The sequence below is a fragment of the Etheostoma spectabile genome, chromosome 15, assembly GCF_008692095.1.
Source record: "Etheostoma spectabile isolate EspeVRDwgs_2016 chromosome 15, UIUC_Espe_1.0, whole genome shotgun sequence".
NCBI classification, from domain to species: domain Eukaryota; kingdom Metazoa; phylum Chordata; class Actinopteri; order Perciformes; family Percidae; genus Etheostoma; species Etheostoma spectabile.
Genome location: NC_045747.1, coordinates 8,974,364 through 8,994,046, shown reverse-complemented (window position 1 = coordinate 8,994,046; position 19,683 = coordinate 8,974,364). Strand labels below are relative to the sequence as shown.

At 41.7% G+C, this 19,683-nt stretch overlaps 2 protein-coding genes across 3 annotated transcripts in view; one reads left to right on the top strand and one right to left on the bottom strand.

Annotated features, from left to right (window-relative positions):
* Positions 1-19,683, top strand: part of LOC116702850 (mitochondrial import inner membrane translocase subunit tim16) — a 117,483-nt gene that overhangs the window by 54,040 nt on the left and 43,760 nt on the right. The window lies entirely within an intron of this gene.
* vasnb (vasorin b) overlaps positions 656-19,683 on the bottom strand; it is a 23,681-nt gene continuing 4,653 nt past the window's right edge. The window contains exons 2-3 of the mRNA XM_032537344.1: positions 17,023-17,084; positions 656-4,702 (exon numbers count right to left, since the gene is read on the bottom strand). Coding sequence (XP_032393235.1) covers positions 2,614-4,671 — 2,058 coding nt within the window. The 5' untranslated portion in view covers positions 4,672-4,702; positions 17,023-17,084 and the 3' untranslated portion in view covers positions 656-2,613. The remainder of the gene's footprint in view (positions 4,703-17,022; positions 17,085-19,683) is intronic.

The window sequence follows — 19,683 nt, the reverse complement described above, 5'->3', positions numbered from 1 at the left end:
GATGAATCCTACTAACTTTGGTGCTCCCTTGATATTTCAATCAGCGCCACCATGAGGTTGACATTTTTGATTTTTACTGAATTATCTTGACAACTGTCCATTTAGGGTTCCTAGATGATTAATCTTAATTTACAGTATTTGACAACATTTGTGCATTGATTGCATGAAATGTTCTTTGGACATTCAAGCATTTTACCTGCTTTACGTCAGCATGTTGGCATTGTTGTTGTGGGCGTGTTAGCATGCAGATGTTAGCATTTAGCTCAAAGAACAGCCTCTCTGTAGACTTTAGTTTTGTTATGAGTCTGTATAGACATTAAAGAGGGAGTGAGAGTCTGACATACACTCACATGAGTGTCCATGTAGATGCTTGGCACCGTTTAACTATTGAAATTAATTTGCACATGTACACATGCATTGACTAATGTGTGGGTGATTATAACATCCAGCATAATTATACCTTCACTTTGTTCCCTTCTCTTTCTCTTCCCTGGACTCCCCCTACTGTGATCTCTCCCCTCACCTTGTTGAGTGATGGCTTAAAAGGGAAGGGAAGTTGATAACAAACATAATCCCCCCTTTGCCTTTCAATCTAATCCTTCCTCTCACAAGCACAAGGTGGAAACTACAAAAAAGACAACTCGTCCGTTTCATATTTGGGTATTCATTTAATGATAACATCACTTTTTTCACAAATAGGTTTACAGAATTAAAAAAACAATGAATGACAACAAAGAGCTTCCCAAAATAAACAGGGAAAAATTAACAATCACATCGAAAATACTTTTGGTTATCTTCAATGTATTCTATTTTACAGACAATAATTCCAGTTACATTGCTTGATTGTTTGTTTGTGTGGGTTTCATCTTGTCAGCAGAGAACTGTTAATTGTGTGCTGGGAATACTGTAGGTAGGTAACATAACAGACATTCACATTTGTGCCTTTGGTGTGTTTGCCTAAAGGTAGTGTTTTTTGGGGCTTAATGTACTCTTAGCCATGCAGGAATATGGGGTGGGGGGGGGGGGGGGGGGGGGACTACTGATAGTAGCTTGATGTCTGCAGGTCTTTGCACTAGATGGAACACATACTTGCATTATCACTGAGTTGACAGATTACACACACACACACACACCAACACACACACACACACAACACACACACACACACACACACACACACACACACACACACACACATACACAAATGGCTACTTTGAGTCCTTCTTTGTCCTTAATTCACAGATTTGGATCTCATAAAACAATATAAACACTATCAATTGTGCTTCTCTCGTGCATCTGTCTTAGGTGCATGTGATCTTATGGACCCCCCAAACTTGGACCCTTCTTGCCAAAGAGAAATTGTGCACAACATTACGCCAAGCATGCTATTTTTATTCAACGGAAACATAATACACAACCACTATTTGCTTGTTGTGGGCCTGGCCAAGTAGTATTGTGTATGTGAATTGTGGTTGAGGGATAAAACTGAGTTTCCCTTCCAGGGAATATAAATAATAAATAATGTCTCTGAAGTCCTCTTTTGCTTTAGTGTAGTCATATGAGTATTTACTGCAATTAAGGAAAGCTCTACACTGGTTGAAACTCAGTGCAGCACTGAAACAGAAGGGGTTCAGTCAACTGCTTCCCTCTGTACAGTACCTTTGTAATCCTGCTTACCTTCTTCCTTTGTGATTGCAAAGCAGGCTGAGGGCCTCAGTAGGAGAAGGGGGATTTAGTGCCTGTCCAGACTCACATCTACTTAGACTGTCTGACATTCTGGGGGCAAAGCCCTTTGATTGACTTTGCTGGTACCAAACGAATTTTAATCTTCAAAGATTTTAATCTGCTGTTTTGTCTGTTAGTCACAAGAGGTGGGGGTGAAGGGTATAAAGGGCTGTTAACAGCCACAATGTTGCACAATAAAAATTAACATAAAGACACAGGTATAAAAAAAAAAATTCATACAAAACCAAAAAGTGTTTTAGAGCCAAATAAAGCAATACAAGCATGAAGCTTTTTTCTCTGCACAACTTCATTTAGTGTCTTAAAGGTCATTCACAGCAAGCACTGATCCCTTTTGGGGTAGTAGTGTTACAACACGCAGCAAAAACAAATGCTGATAGTGTTTAGTTGGGCTGTTACGATAGGTAAAGGGCGGCACAACCCCATTTTAGTGCACTCTCCTTTATGAACAGATAAAGGAAGGCCTGAGGTCAGTATGTCCCTTAACCCTAGGTTTCAGCCAATGACAACACACCATCAGTCCCAGCATCAACTCATGTGAGCTGAGAGGTTGCCATTCCAGCAGTGTGAATGAAGAAATATTATTGAAGCAGGATACAGCATGTAAATGGAGTAGAGGCACTTTCAATGCTGTTTAAAGTCCAGACAAATGTTTTTGAACTTGTTTAATGTCTGCTTAGACAACCAAGGGGCCTTTAGTTAAATATACTGTATGTCCAGTTTCTCCTTCGCTTGTTGGCTGGTTCATACTATGTCCTCCATTTTCACAACAGCATTTGCTGTTCTGCTGTGCTTTGTATTTCACCAGTGGGGAAAACAGAGCTGTATAGTTAAAATCCTCATTTAGGTCTGTGTAATCAAAGCCAGGTGTCAAAAGTAGGAAGGCTTGTGTGAAGTCATATTGTTATTTGATGTACAGTGATCCTGTAGTAGCAACACCTCATATTCCAGATTGCCATTCTGAACAACAGGTTCAGGGGCCATACGTTGGGGCTGTTTTTGAGGCAGTTCCCCATTGTCCATTTCAGCCTTCACTCCATCCAACTCTAGCTGGGAGGGCTCACAGTCTAGGTCCAGGTGGTCCTTGGCCCTCTTCCTGCGAAGATAGCATACCACTCCAACTGCTATTGCTATCAGTACCAGCAGTAGCAAGATGGCAATTGCAGGCACCAGCATCGTGGTCAGCCTCTGGTCGTCAAATTGTGCATCATGGCCCCTGACACTTTCAGCAGCCGTATGGGCCTCAGTACAGACCCTGTCTATGCCACTAGGGGCACCTAGTGGACTGGCACACACAGTGTAGGTGGAGTTGGGCTTCAGGCCTCTGAGTCTGTACTCTGGGAAAGATGCTGGCAGGCTGAGTTGAATTGGCCTGCGGTCTGGCCCAGAGAGATTGCGGTAGGTCAGGCGGATTCCACGGATGTAAGGCCGCATTTCTATGTAGCGGTGGAGGTCCAGCAGGACTGAGGTTGTGGTTGCTTGATGTGAGCTGATGTCTGGTGCATCTACACTGACAGTTGCCATGGGGATGTCCTCTTTAGGTGGTGAAGGTGGATGATGGTTTTGAACTTCACAATACATGCCAGATGTGCCATGTGGACAGGTACATTCTACCTGACCATGCTGGTCCAAACGACAAGTACCCCCATTCACACAGGTGTGAGGGGGACAGAAATGCTGCTCCCCATCTGGGTCCATGCTGCTGCTACTGGGGGATGCAGGGACAGGGGGTAAGGCAAATGTATTCTCTTTGTTAGTGGGGTCGTCACTGGCCCTGGGGACTGGAATAGCTCTAGTGGTACTTGGGAGGGTGGTGACAGGAACAGGCAGGGTAGTAGTAGTTTTGACAGTACTAGTGGTGACTGTAGTTGTAGTAGGACAACCAAAATCCCTGTGCTCCAGTCTTTCCATTACCTTTCCAGCATTGATAGGTGGGAAATGGCAGCGGGTCTCCTCTGTTCTCTCCAGGGTAATGCTCTGGGCTCTCAGCCATCTTGGGAACCATGCTAAGGAACAGAGACAGTTGAATGGGTTCTCTGCTACTGTGAGCTTTCTGAGGTGGGGTAAGAGCTGGGAAAACTCTTCCGGGAGTCCCTGCAAACTGAGGCTGCTAATGTCCAACTCCTGTAGCTCTCCAAGGTTCTGCAGGTCCTGAACCTTAAGAGGACCCATTGGGTTTCCAGCCAGGCTGAGGTGAATCAGCCCCTGGGTCTCTTCGAGTGCTGACGGGAAGGACTCAAGTTGGTTTCCTGAGATGTCAAGTTCATGGAGGTTCTTTAGACTACCCATAAGCTCCTTATTCAAGCTGGAGAGCCCCACACCACCCAATTTGAGTGACTCTAGGTTTGGGGTCTGGAGGTCTGAAGGACCCAAGGTGGGTAAGACATTAAAGCGAAGGTCCAGCAGCAGTAGTCGGGGCATTGAGAGAGCAGGCAGGGATGTCAACTGGTTGCCCTGCAGCTTGAGTTCCAGCAAGTGCTCTAAGCCATTAAATGCTGCAGGGTGGATGGTCTCGATATGATTACTATACAAATAAAGTCGCTCAAGCTGTGCCATACCCTGGAAGCATTCCTCTGAAATGTGGGTGATCTGGTTGGATGACAAGTCCAGGTTTCTCAAAGAGGTCAAAGGTTCAAACACCCTATCAGTAAGTTCTGTCAATTTGTTCTGACTGAGGTCCAGCATCTCCAGGTTCTCCAGACCATCAAAGTCCTCAGTTGTCAAGCCCTCAATGCCGTTGGCAAAGAGGTAGAGACTTTTTGTGGATGGGTGCACTCCCTTGGGCATAGTAGAGGAGCGTCTCTGGAAACATAAGATGGATTCTGGCATGGAACAGGAACAATCCTCTGGGCAGTCGCTGGACAAGGTGCCATCAGGAAGGATGAGGAAGAGTAGAAAGGGCATCAGGGGAGTGAGAAAGACCTTCATGATGAAGACTATTTGTCTTTCAATGTTCAGCCTAAAACAAGAGAACATATAAACTGTCAATGAACTGCATAATCAGTCAGAGAAGTATACAGTAAATGTTGATTGTAAACAACATACAAAGCACAATATTGCAAGGGCCATGTTTGAGTTCAGAAGCATTCAGCTGTTGCACCAAGAAATAGCAAAATGGTGAAATTCCTTTAAGAAAGCATATTTTCTCCTTATATTGTCTAGTTTTTAAGCCAGCCTTGGTCAGCTATTGATGCACTGTGTGGTTCTATAATGTGTTTCAAAGGGTGAGATTACTATCAAAGATTTAACTTTGATCAAAGGCAGTCTTTTGTCACAAGGTCTCTCAAACAATAGGACCGTAGCCATGACCTCAGGCTTTAGAGGGACTTTTCTGCTAAATTCAGAGAAAAGTTGACATAGTGGCGTCTTGCCACACTTTTCTGGCTAAGGAGTGCCACATTCTTCCTGCAATGATCTGTGTAATAGAGAGTATTATTGCAGGATGCCAAAAGATGTTTCCCTCCTTATGATCATCCTACAGATGGCTATGTGGGCATGTGTGGGTAACACACACAACACACACACACACACACAACACACACACACACACACACACACACACACACATATACAGTGTATGTATGTAGTTTGTAGTATGTAGTAGTATGTAGGTTGTATGTATGTATATGTAGTATGTAGTATGTATGTATGTATGAGGATGTATGATGTATGTATGAGAATGACTGAATGAATGAATGTGTGCTGGTGTTTGTAAATCAAAGGGTTTATATTTGTAAGCTGCCCACCCACTGCTATTTACTGTACTGCATTTACTGTGGTTGTACTGGGGTCACAGTTAACTGTTCTCCCTATGTTTATGACAGACTTCATAGCCTATGAAACACGCAGACGTCGCAGCAATGAACAAATCTAACTTGTTTTGTTTCTGAGATTATGTATCAAAGTGAAAACATGGAGTGGCTTTGAATGTTTTTCTGTCTCTCCAGAGACACTGAAACAGTGAAAAGTTTCACACATGCCCTCAATGATTTACCATAAACGCTGCTCTTGTATTTCCAGTTTCATATAACCATATTGTGTCAACTTTGTTTGGCTGCATGTCTGCCATGCTGCACGTGGCCATGCATCTGTGGATGATTTACTTTGTGGTGTTCTAAACTTGGAGAGGAGCTTCACCGATAGCATAGAGCTGCTTCCCTAACCGTAGACGTAATATAAATAACACACGCTTTCTATGTTGTCATTATGCAGACTGACGGCCAGTGCTGCTTGCCAGAGAATTGTCTGTCACACTGGGTGAAATATACACTATGTAGACTAAAAAGAGTACTGGATCATCAGAGAGATCTGTTACTGTGATTTAATTTCACCAAGATTATTTCATCTGAGCCCCGGTAGAGCGTCAACACAGTATTTGAAAGGGCTGAAAAGGAGGGAAGTGATGATGGAAAGTAAAGGAATGAGGGGAGATAAAGAAGAAACTAGTTTCCGACAAGAGTCTGTGTGGCAGTTTATCATCTTCTATCGAGTGAGACGGCCTTGGGAGGAAGAGTCAACATCTCTATCTGTTAACCATTTCTCTTCTTTACAGCTTTTTGTCTTCTCTTTTCAATAGAAAGCCTGTCTTTGTCCATAATCCTTAAATATAGGCACTCTGGCCTGATTTGCTTAAATACAATCAATATTGCCCTGGTGTTCAGGAATTATTTTAGTTATTGTCATGATTTAAGTTCATTGATTGGGAGCGAGGGTAGTGAATGGTTTAATAATTCAAAACCTTTCTGAACATTTATGATGCCCACAAGCACTGTATGTTTGTCAACTTAAATGCTTGACGGAGCTTACTTCAGGGCCTTAAATGGTGCTGTTGTTGATGTCTTCACTGCACAAATACTTGAATGAGAAGCCAAGTATGTGTGACTTACTTTTATACAGATGGAGCACATAGAGAACATTCTGTTCTTACACTACATTGCTTAGGGTTGGGGCCCATTGCACAAGAAATTGCTATATATATATGTGTGTGTGTGTGTGTGTGTGTGTGTGTGGGTGTGTGTATATGTGTGTGATATATATAATATATGTTGTGTGTTATATATGTGTGTGTGTATAATGATGTGTGTGGTGTGTGGTGTGTGTATATATGTTGTGTGTGTGTGGTGTGTGTGTGTGTGTATATATATAATTATATATATATATATATATATATATGGTGTGTTATATATATTATATATAATATATATAGTGTGTGTGTGTGTGTTATATGTGTGTGTGTGTATTATATATATGTATATAATAATAAATATGCAAACATTGTATCTCTAGAAGATACAACAACGGCTCTAGAAGCATAGTTGCTCTTTTACAGTCTCTTCTTGTTTATACCAGAATCTGAGTGTGTTGTGTTCAGCAATCATACATGTTGGAAATAAATCATATCTTTTCTCATCTATTTCAAAATTGCTGTTTGTTTTGTTCATTTACTCATTGATGTCAATACCACCTCTGAAAATGCTTTTTCTGTCCTCTGTTATACTTTTTTTTTTTTTTTTTTTTTTTTTTTTTTTTTTTTTTTTTACTTAATCTATATGTCTGTTAGCATCAGTGCTGCTGCCAACTTAAATAGTTGATCCTTTTTTTAAATCCATTCACTGCTCTTTCCTTACACATTAAATTAAACATTTTCTTTCCAAAAAAATCACTGCCTTGAATGTCAGAACTTGGAGAGAAGATCAAGGGTTTTAAGGGAGTGCATCAGAGAGGCTGAGGAAGGGTATCATCTCATCACACCACAGCTATGGCATTTATTTTCCATCTCTTTCAGCATACTTTTCATTTCGCTCCTCCCTTGAAATCGCAACTGCCTTGGAAAGATTCCCTAATGTCTTATTGTTCCTTCTCCAGCGTATAAACTAAAAGTAATCATAGCATTCGCCTGAACCCCACGGCCAACACAGTAATCTTATTATTCAGGTAACTCTTTCAGACAGGGCAGAAATGTTGTTCTGTGGTGCCAGACGTCAATAACATGACCCTACTCAAACTTCAAGGCTTGATTGAACAAATCACTTAACTAGTTTTCAGAGTCAGCACCTGCTAACAGCACAAAAAACACCTGAACTTTGGCAGCCATGCAACAAAGTTAGACCAGCTTAGTGTTGCAACTGTTTATGGAAAATCTTGTCCGGAAAGTAACAAAACATCTGATGGCGACAGTTTGTTGTCGGCTACAGCTAAATGTGCAGCAGAGGTGAAGGGTTGCAGTTAACCCGTAATTTACACACAGCGCTTTGGGGAATTCACTTTAACAGGTGAGTAAATACATGTATACAGATATTTGGGTCATGCCTTAGTGGCGGGGGAGAAGTCCAATGTCAGAGTATTTAATTTGCTCCTGTTGAAAATAAAAAGTTATATTTACGTTATAAACGTAATTATAAGATTCAGATTTAGATTCATAAGTTCATAGAATGGCCAAAACCTTTAAACAAAAGTCACAGAGAAAAAGGCAGGTTTTATTACAGGGCTCAGAAATGATCATGATGAGAGAAATTGAGGCTGCCGTGCTGCGTATGTGTACAGAACAAGGGAATACAAAAGGATTTGGGAAGATAAACAGGAGATGAAGGGGTTAGGGAGAATCAAGCAACAGCTGGAGCGTATGCAGATGGTCTTAGGTTTTCATATCATCACTGTGTGTGGGGTGCAGCATTACAGTTTCAGGATACTGTATATGTATGTGTGCGAAAGAGAGTGTACACACATACTTTATGTGATGCGTGTTGAGAACAAATGATGCATTCACTTTACTGTTCATCTAAGAGAAGTACCATGCATGTACTGGATTTGTCTGAATTCCTTCCGGAAATATAGAGACTTTGGTATATTATATCTCGGGCTAGAGACCACTATAAGGATCCGGTGCCAGAACATACACAACATCTAGGCAGCCATGAGAGGAGAGCAAGATAAAAGTAAGAATATTTTTCTTAGAAACTCAACGTGGTGATTCTAATGTAGATCCCCGGGGCAGAATGTTTATTTGAGTGTGCCTCATTCCAAACTGGGCCAGGCACATCTGATAACCCTGTGGAGGAGAAACTGTGTTGGATATGGATGAGGAAGGGTTTATTTAGTAAATTCTGCCAGATCACAGATAAATTGAAGCTTGGCGTGGTTGGATTCTCTTGTTTTCTTTCTTTCTGGATATGAGTGACATATGCAGGTCTTATTAGTGGTTAAGATAAGGCGCAATTGTGGTGTCACAACAGCATGGATCCACATACTCTGTGCTGTGTGGCTTTAACTTAAGTGTTTTGAAGTGAGTGCAGGTGGAGGGTCCGAGAGAGATAGTAGAAAGACAGGCTTGTCATCCCCCTCAAGGAGGAATGCCCCCCTTCCCTTCTTGCCTTCCTCCTCATCTCTTGAGTTGTAATTTCCTTTTCTCTCCCCTGCGCGCTTGTTGAGACATTCCTGAGACAGGCAGCAGCTGAGTTTGAAAAAGTCAGCTTGTCTTTCTCACTTGCTTGGCATTTTAAGATTAACGGAGTCTTTTAGGATTTATAAACAGACCATGGATTGGATGCTTATACGTAAAAATATCTTTATGACCAGATATTTTATATAACAATTGTTTTTTCATGTGTTTTTTTCTTTATGCTTGAGTCTAGGTTTGTAGGTTTTATTAGAATAAAACGTGTTGGCTGATGAGTATGTGGAATAACCCGAGGGGCTGAAACAGGAGGAGAAAATACTGAGAAGCATGGGAACGTCCTTGCGCAACTTTAACTGAAATACATGATCACTCCCGTTAAAAAGAAAAATTAAAGAGGCAATAAGAAGGGGCAAAAGGAAGAAAAGCATTTTCTCTCTCCCTCGGCTCACTTCTTATGAGTAGGGAAAAAAAAGAAAAGCAGGGGAACAGCAGAGACAAAAGCAGGTTTCAGTTAGTATGGGGCACTGGAGTGGAGAGGTGGAAAAGACCTGGCTTTTGGAGGGTGAAGTGGGCTTCTGCAATTAAATCCCGGCAGTCCAAGCATCAAGAGCCCTTATCTTCAGAGCTAAAGGCCAATACTAATGGGCAATGAAGGGTACAAGAAGGAGAAGAAAATTGTGTTGTATGTACGGGTGTGGAGGAGCCACAGCTCTCTGTGCACTGGCATAATTTAATAGGCTGGGCCAGAGACTACAGGGGGGCACTATGCCAAGTCACAGTAAGGGGGTTAAGGCTGCACACTACAGAGAGCATACTCCCATTCAAGATCCCTATTCTCTCTGGGACTTTGTCTTCTCATAGGGTCGGGGTTTAATAGATAAAGGCCCACTCCTAACACAGACTCCCATATTCCCATAGATGAAAGATGACGATGAAGATGAAGATGAAAGAAGAGGTTGTGGAATTAAAGAAGGATGATAGTTGTATGTCTGTCACTGGCAATACTCATCTTGAAGCCACAATATCATTGCTATGCTTTGTGGTGGTATGGGGGGGGGGATAAGGGGACATAAGAGAATACATTTACATTGTGCTGCACAAAGGTTTCCAACTGATTTCATCCTGACCACGGGAAAATACCCTGTAATAGTCAGATCCATTGTGCATCAGCTGTGCCAGTGCTGATTGAGGTCTAAAGGTTGTTTTAAATAACAAACAGCAATTTAACAGGCAGGTTCCTGTTGGGCTGCCTCCTAGACTTATGTTTTCTTATGCTTTCCTTCAGTTTATTCTGTTTGCCCCATACAGTCTGCACATCTAAATGAGTTGTAAAAAAAAAAAAAAGCTTATCATTGTTGTGAAAGGCAAACCTTTTCATCTCAGAATTTATGCATTTGACCAGGCCTGCTTATAAGGACAGTGTGAAGCCCTACCATTAGTGCCTGCAGCTGGAAGACTTGAAAGAGAGCATAATATACTGTCCAGGGGTGAATGGAAGGGTAGTGAAATAGTAAAACTTTCAAAAACAGTGTATATATCCTATATGTCCTATAGCTGCACAAGGAGGGATACAGGACAATTCCGCTTTTTTTTTTTAATTAGTTTTTTCCAAGTCAGTAGTTAGAATTTGCATTTCCATTTGTGCTCAAAAACTTTGTTTGATTGTAAAATATTAACACAAAAGGGAAAAAAGAAACCTGTAGCCAAACAGAAATTACTCTGCTTAGTTCATCTGATCAGTTAGCATCAGTCTTAACGACAACAAAGACTATGAGGCACAGAGCGACTCCTTGAGGTCCAAGGCCAAGCTTAGATTAATGTTCCCACTGTTGCTCAGTATTCTGTTTCCTCAGTTGCAACTCTGGCCCAGGCAACACAGATAACAGGTCGTGTTCGACACAAGCATACACCCAGCTCTGGTTACACACAAGTACACCTGAAGCTTTCTGGTCTCCGTCTCCACAACAGGTGCTTTCTCCACTCCTCCAGGGCAACATGAAACCCAAAACCTCTGGAGTGTGTCTGAGTAAATGATGCGACCTGCGCCAAAAGCTCCAGCTTTAGCCAGCTAAACACTCTTACCTCTGAGCAGAGAGCAGGCGAGAAGGAAATGGAAGCAGGCTGAGATGGACAGCTGTGCAGCCCGACTAGACCAGAACTAGGACTCTGCAACAGCAAATCTGCCCTTTCGCCCTGCTTCCTCTGTGCTTTTAAGCAAAGAGGTCAGGCACTATGAGTTCTAAAAGGAAATGTGGATATTACGGATGTAGTAGATGATAGACTTGATTTTGTTTTTATGAAGGCACACATGAGGGGAGACAGAGGATGCAAGATCTGATGTAGTCTCTCTTCTTCTCCCCTTCTCTCTCTCAGTTTACACACAGTGTCCTCTTGTTTTGCTCAGTAAGCGGAGTCTCAACACTGACACACGTCTTTTATCAGTTTGCCCTGCCCTGTGACCTCTTGGGACAGTCATTTAGGTCACAGTCACAACGCCTCTGTCTGAGATCTTCACCACAGCACTCTCACATTACACAGGCACAAAGAATTTCTAGTACACCACTGACAACATGGGCCCTCATCTGTTTTCTTATTTCTCTGGGGTTTTTGCACCAACGTTTGTCAATCTTGTGCCACCTTATGCTGTCGGTAACAAGAACCCAATATTCTGCTGAGTATCTTTGACCTGGCTTGAATCAGTCACAGTCGAGTGGCACTTACTCCCTCTTGCTCTCTGTTTATCTTCACTTTTTATTAAAATCAGAATTGTATTTATTGCCAAGTAAGAAACACTTACAAGAAATTCTCAGACACAGCAGCAAGCCACACCACTGCAGAAGTCATGATCTGATGTGTCCAAAAGGACCACATCACCAGGATGTGGTAAATATGACATCCTAGTGTCACAAAGCTGGACTCTCTCCAGGCCTTGGCTTGTGCCTTTATGTCCTGTGCACACCTCCTCCCAGAATCAAAACTTCATTGTACTGTCTGGCTCACTGATTGCCAGAGCTTTGTCCTCCTGATAGGGACGTACGTGTGTGTGTGTGTGTGTGTGTGTGTGTGTGTGTGTGTGTGTGTGTGTGTGTGTGTGTGTGTGTGTGTGTGTGTGTGTCTGTGTGTCTGTGTGTCTGTGTGTCTGTGTGTCTGTGTGTGTGTTTAGAAGTGGCTGGATGGACCAGTTTTATCAGTCAGCCAGCCACAAGCCCGGAGTGATGTGCACACTCTGCCTACCCGTCTGACATTCTTTCCAGCTCCAACATGACTGCAATGCTAGTTTGTCACCTGGCCACCTGATCTATATCTACCTCATGTAAAATACAGAATGTTTATTTCTTCAAGCTTGGAAATGTGCACCTTTTTTATATTACTGATGAAAAAAGAAGGTGGGAGTATTTCTGTCATTGTCAGGACGTCTTTGGACATCATCCTTAAACTATCATTGTTAGTCTCCGGACCACACTGGATATTGCGGTTTCTTTCCTTTGTTGCAACAGCGCTGTGTAAGAGTTCAAATTAAACTAAATCAGAGGGTGTGTATGAGTCAGACGGCAGGCAGGCTGGCAGGCTGGCAGGCAGGCAGACTGAATGACTGTCGGACCAGCTGACTGGCAGGCTGACTATCCTTATTAGACAACAGTGTCACACGTAGTCTCTGAGGAAGCACTCACATATTGTCCATCGGCCTGTATGCTTGTCTGTCTGTGCGTATCATCTTTCCACTTGAACATACTGTTGAAAAATGTATCTGAGTATCTTCTCTGGCTTGCAGGAAGTTAAATAGGTCTCGACTGATTCTATAGAATAGTTTGACTGCATTTCTGTAAAAGCACTAAAGTTTAACCTTTACAGAAGCGCCCTGGACCGCTAAAAGGTGTCACTGTTATTTGACCCATTGCAACTATTTCTAAAATCACTGTCTTCACTTGTCACCCTGTCATACCATTGCTCCTCTGCTCACCTCTTTCTTTTCTCTCAGGTTTGTTCATGTAGCTGGCAAGAGTATGACTGGAATCTGATGAACAGCCCTGCAGGGCCTCATGACAACTATGTAGCTGTCAAAATGTTCATTAGATTAAGGACCTTGTTAGAGCTCAAGGCTAAAGTAATGGGTTGGTAAACAGAAACATAGGGCCGTGTTTTAGGTCTGACAGGTACATATCAACTTATTTACCTTGTTAAACTGCAGTTCAGCATAGAAACTTGTAGACTTGGAAATACCAACTCATTAGCACTGGACAGTCTTTTAATTGGACTGTGCAGATACAGTATCTAAAGAACAAGACGTACGCATCATTAGTTATATTTTACTCTTTCTACATCCAGCCAGGTCTCAATTTGTCAATCTCAAGAAAGAATGAAAGAAGAATTTCATATTTGCATCTTACAGAGCACATCCTCTTAGTGTGAGATTTAGTTGACCTACATGGCAATAAAGACCATTGTTATGTCAGGTAGGGGAAGAAAGCAAGTGATTTATATAGTGAACTGACTCATTTGACAAATGAGTTTGTTGTTCACAATTACTCATGACAGGTTTGGTAGTCCATGTTGTCATGGATGGACTGAGCCATGTCCATATTTAGTTGTACATGTACTGGAAATCCATGGAAAGTGGAACTTTACCAATTTTTTTTCTATACCACAATCTTCATTTGAAGGCAGGCATTGTACAGTGCTACCTGTTTTTCAAGCCCCCAGCCTCACACCCCCTCTTTTTCTAAGAATTACCGTTTGTGATTTTTCTTGTCTTTCTGGCCTGCAGGCTTTTTCCTCCTAATAATAAAAAAAAACCCACACATGTGCCATACACACAAGATAAATGTGAACTGGAGATCACTGCTGCTGATGTCACAAAGGAATTTATTGTGAAACTGCTGCCTGTGTTGTTACAGCGCCAGCACCGGGAGAGATAGCTGACAAACCAGCAGTCAAGCAGAACAGTTCCTCTGCCCCCAACACACTGACATGCCTCTCCCCCATGGCCTCGGTTGCCCTGCCTGTACCTCCTGAAGACAGTTGACTCGTTCATTACAGTATTGCTACCACAAATTTCTTTGAGATAATCAAAGAAGCTTCTCGGACACACATCTGGTTTGATTAAATGTGCATTCACTTATCTTTTGCTAAGCTGGGGAACAGTTATTTCCTTATGTTTTCTATTGAATTCTCATTTTTCATTGTGAAGTAGGGCTGACATTGAATGCCTCTCTCAATGTTATAGTAAGATTTCACAGATAAATGACAGGACCCCATGAGCCAACGCCAGTCTATAATCCCTAGTTTGATTATCACATTCACCCGCATACTCCACTGATTAAACGGGTAAGCCCTACCAGTTTAGCTAGTTTAGACACCTTTCAGCAACAGTCTATTAAGACATCAACATTGACCCCCCACTCTACAATTTGCCTGCAGCAGGTGCACAGAAGATTAATCATAGAACAAACAAGGCGAGGGAGAAGAAAGAGGAGGAGGGTAGTGACAGAAGTGGAGGAATAAACAAGGGAGGCCTCTGTAACCTCCTTTTCCTTTTAAGCTGTCAGTACACGGACTGCTTAAATCTGCTGAATGCAACAATCCAGTGCGCTGCTTGTGCATTTCTTACATCATCCAAATCAAGACAATATGAACTCCTTCTAATTGCCATATCTTAGTAGCATGATCTGCTTATGATGTATGATCTACATGGAGACTTATCATTAAAACTTACACAATCCTACAGAGAAATACACTAAGCAAAGACAAACTCCACCCCAGGCCTATTGTGTCCATTTTTTCACATAGTGCTCCTCTTTAAAGAACCATATCACAGTTTTATCTCGTTTTAACTCTCAAACAATAGATTATGTTTAATTAAAAATTTTAATTTACTTTTTTTTGGATGTAACTTTTTTTGCCATTGCAGACAGCCGCTGGTTTCCATTCATTTCCATACAGTATGAAAATGTATGAGCAGACTCATGAAACTTGTGTAAACCATCAAACAGAACCTTCTCTGGATTTATTACTTCGTAACAATGATTTAATTTGGGCAGAAATCAATGCAGACTTTGTGTTTACAAATCAAGAAAGTTTCAACAGTCTTTTAGTAGGTTTTTATACTTTATGGAAATTATTGGAAACCAATGGATGTCTGGAATGGTAGAATAAAACAGATTCAAATGACTAAAAATACAGAAGAAGGGTTTGTAGAATAATGAACAGTGAGGTAAAGTATATGTGTTTCGTACCAAAAGGGATAAAACATGCAAAACTCCACTGGTTAGCAGGGAGATCTATGCCTGTAGCGGACAAGATTTGTGTCTGTATGTCTCTGCCCTATGGGGTAGTCATAAACAAAGAGCCTGAGACAACCTGTCAGACTGCCACGCACAGAAAGAGCAAGGGAATGAATGACGCTGTTATTCTAGCAGTGAATAGCAATTTGTCTATATAAAGAACAGTTTGTTTGCTTTCACATCCGTTTATACGCGTTATTAACTGAGTACAGTAGATTCCTGAGCTGACCTGTATCACAGAAGTGTGTGTGTGTGTGTGTGTGTGTGTTTGTGTGAGAGTGAGTGAGAGAGAGAGAGAGAGAGAGAAAGAGAGATATGGAGCACCCTTGTTTGCTCTTCCATGTTTGCTTTTAGATTTAAATATTAACATTATTAACTAACAATTATACGCAGTCGCCACGGTGTCGGGGCATTAATGAGCAACGGACAGAGTGGGGGAAGTTGTGTTCATGCTGTTTTTAACCTTCAGGTCTGAAAGTTAACACACAGCTACAGGTTTCATTAATGGGAAACATAGGCCAGACATTTGGCTTAGATTCAGAGCCTCGGCACGCTCTCATATTTAACTACATATTCATTGTATAATTCATTGTAGTATGTACCAGCTTTGTAGTGAAACTCCAGGATTAAGTCAAAAACAGAGCCTGTGTGTATGTTGGCATTGAAAAAGCAAATCATATATGGCAAGAAAACAGATACACTATGCGCAAATTCCTTAACCTGAGGAATGTGTGCATGGCCGGAAAAACAACCACAGAAGAAGAAATCTGCATCACCACTTCTCTGTTTCCCTGAGGATGACTGGGCTGAGAGAGGGGCAGGAGTTGTAAGGCCATTAGCAAGAGTAGAGGTGTGCGTCCAGAGGACCAAGGCTACTGTCTTGTCCTGTGCATGTGTGTCTTTACAAACCTACACAGTTCCTGTCACACCTCATTGACAACTAGCACAACACAGGAATGAGGCAGGACCGAGGGTCAGGGGTCAGCGTGTGTGTGTGTGTGCGTGTGTGCGTGTGTGTGTGCGTGTGTGCGCGTGTGTGTGTGTGTGTGTGTGTGTGTTCTCCAGTGACGCAATGACAGATGATACCCGTACCTCAGCATATAAAGGGGTTTATTAGTATTGGTTTTTATTGTTCAAACAAAGTTCTGGCTATGTATCTCTTAAACAGACAATATGTGACTTTTTTAAAAAGTATTTGCAGCAGATATTGCAGCAATATTTAAAACTTCTTTTGTAGACAGACTACATACTGAGCAGCTTATGCCCCCTCTTCCTACTGAAGACATACATCTTTAAAAACAGGTTACAGTTATAGTTTAATTTATTTTTTTTAATCCTAAAATAGCTCTACATATTACACATACACATGCTACTCATTTCCACCATAACTTAAGCAACCAGACAGGCATGATGAACTCAAACCTTGTTTTCTTTTCCCTCACTCTGCAACCTCACTCTATTAAAGTGTGTGCGTTACAGTTAACACAATTCTGACTGCCAACAATGTGTGATTTAGGTTTCGAGATGCATATACTCAAAGCATTGTGTTGTTATGACGTTTTTTTGGATTATGATGCAAACCTGTTCCTGATGTAAACTCACCCAGTGAACAAGCTTCCTCCTCTTGTCTCGCTCCACTTTTCTTTGTTAAAGGTCTTCTTTTCCTGGAAACAACACAAGAGTTGTACCTATTAGCCAAATATGTTGCATTCTTTTCTTTCTCTCCACTTATTTGGAATCCAAACCTCCCCTGCCATGCATTGTTAATGGTCCGCAAGCAAAACAGGAAGTTTTTTTTTCTTCCTGTTAATTGGTTGGATTCCAGCTGTGTGCGGGAGCGTGCTGAGCGCTGGCAAGCCGTGTGGCAGCATAAGAGAAGGACAGAGTGTGAGAGGAAGAATGCAGGCCGACCACTCTCCACTCTGTCAGCTCCTTGTCCTATAGTTTCAGCCCATCAGCCGCCCAAGAGTGTGTGTGTGTGTGTGTGTGTGTGTGTGTGTGTGTGTGTGTGTGTGTGTGGTGTGTGTGTGTGTGTGTGTGTGTGTGTGTGTGTGTGTGTGTGTGTGTGGTTTCTGGTATGATCTGCAAGATTAATCATCTTACACTGTTTATGGAGATAAAAGTTATATTGACATTTCCTACAAAGTCAAACATTTTATAAAATTTAATGATTTTATTAGTATTTCAAAGCAGGTACTGTATAAAGTTTTTACGTAACTAAATTGTGTGTGCATGTACATGCGTGCAAGACAAGCTAACCCCGTGAAACAAGGTCTCAGATTTTTAATTAAAGCCAAGACCATTTTTTATTTTAGCCAGCAGGGCCCAAATTGACTACACTGTTTGTGTGCTTTTGTTGATTTGCATCTCATAATCCATGATCACAGAATGGTTTGTGCGTGTGTCCATGTGTTAGTTGCTTTGAATAAATAGAGTAATAACTAGTATTGCATTTTATTTTTGAGCGTGGTAATGGGATCATAAATATGAGTTGGTTCTGGGAAACTTGAAAGATGTTTTTATTATTGGGAGACTTTTGGTCGAGAGCATCTTGATTTAAGGCATCATTAGCTGAGATGCACACAGTATCTGTCCCATTTCAACAGCACAGACAGATTCTTAACTATACACCTATTCATACTAAATACGCTGGACTCACTCTTCAAGAATGTTTCTGCTAAGCAGTGTTTTGAAGCCATTTATAGCTAAGCTCTGAGTCAAACAGTCTGTGACGGCCGTAAACAGAGGAACATACCACGTGCTATACCTGTGTAACACCTATAACTTCCACAAACAGAATGCAATGTTTAAATCTGAAAATAATCTGTCACGGTCCGGTGCTTGGTTTGCCTCGCTGAACTGCAAGGCCTGTTCTCCCCTCTGCGTTCTTGTGTTTACTTGTCTGTGGGGTGTTTTGCTATGTCGCACAGAGGCTTTTGTGAGGTTTTTTCTTTGCATAATGTTGGGTTATTTGCATTTCACTCATATGTACAGGTTAGAGGTGACTGACCATCTTCTGTGTCTAACTACTGTGTGATCCAGTTTCCTGGGGTCACTGTGTCTCCCTCCCTGCCCCGTTAATATATTTAGATGAAAATGGAAATCTGCACTCAAAATAGATGCAAATCATCTTTACAATTTAGCTTCATGAATAAATGTAGCACATTTTTAAAGGACAAAACTTTACAACAACATCCCTGTCTTGGTATGCCGTAATAGCTGAGGCCATCTTCTCCACATCTTTCAATGATGCATTTGGTCTTTAATTTGTGCAGACTGCGCAATGCCAAATCATTGGTAGTATCTTTTAACCTGCCAGTATCTCGTGGTCTCGCTTTTCACCATTATTGGTTTACTTTCGTATTTATTCTCTTTTGAAGGAGCTATTTTTGCCATTCCCTTTTTTAGAGGACTGATGCTTTTCAGCCTTTCTGTCCACTATAATTTACTTTCTTCCTCTGTGTTCATCTGTTTAACATAAATATTGCCTCTTCCTTCTCTGCTTCTCCTTTTCTTTCTGGGTCACTCCCTTTTTTCCCCCATCTGGTTTAATCTTTCCCAAAGCAGAACAGAGCTAAGGAGACTGGCATTAATGTTGGAACCGACTTTGTAGTGGCATCATCTAAAACTGCAAACAATTTGTCCAAATTATACCTCCAGAAATCAGTCCAAACCCTAAACCTGTAGAGGACTGATGGAATAAAAAGAGAAAAGATTCATGTTTTGCTTTAGGTGTGTTGCCTTGCCTGATATTTACTGTGCTTCTTGTATTTTGAATATGTACACCATGACAAGCTGTGACTTGTGGCACTGTCACAACCGTTCGGCTGTTAATTGCAGCGTTGAGTGATTGAGATTGGGGCTGTTACGCAGCGGCATTCGGATGCACACATGCAGGCATGTGCACGTATCCATGCACTGATTTTCTCTCTCACAGGCTGCTTGCTCTCACGGTGCGGACAGCAGCAGATAACAACACTATTTGTGTCCCTTGCTGCAACAGAAATAGACATTAAGCAAAAGTGGACCAGAGAACTTGACGTCGAAAGATGTACTGCAAGTGAGTGGCTCTGCGCGTACGTGTCGGCTTGTATGTACGACGTGCCTACTGTACATCAAAGCGTGTCTGAATGTCACCACTTTGTGACGAAGGTCTCACAAAGACCTGAATCAGTAAAACGTTAATGCTAAAGTCAGTGGTTAAATATTTGAATACTAATCCTTTCAAAGTGTGTGTGTGTGTGTGTGTGTGTGTGTGTGTGT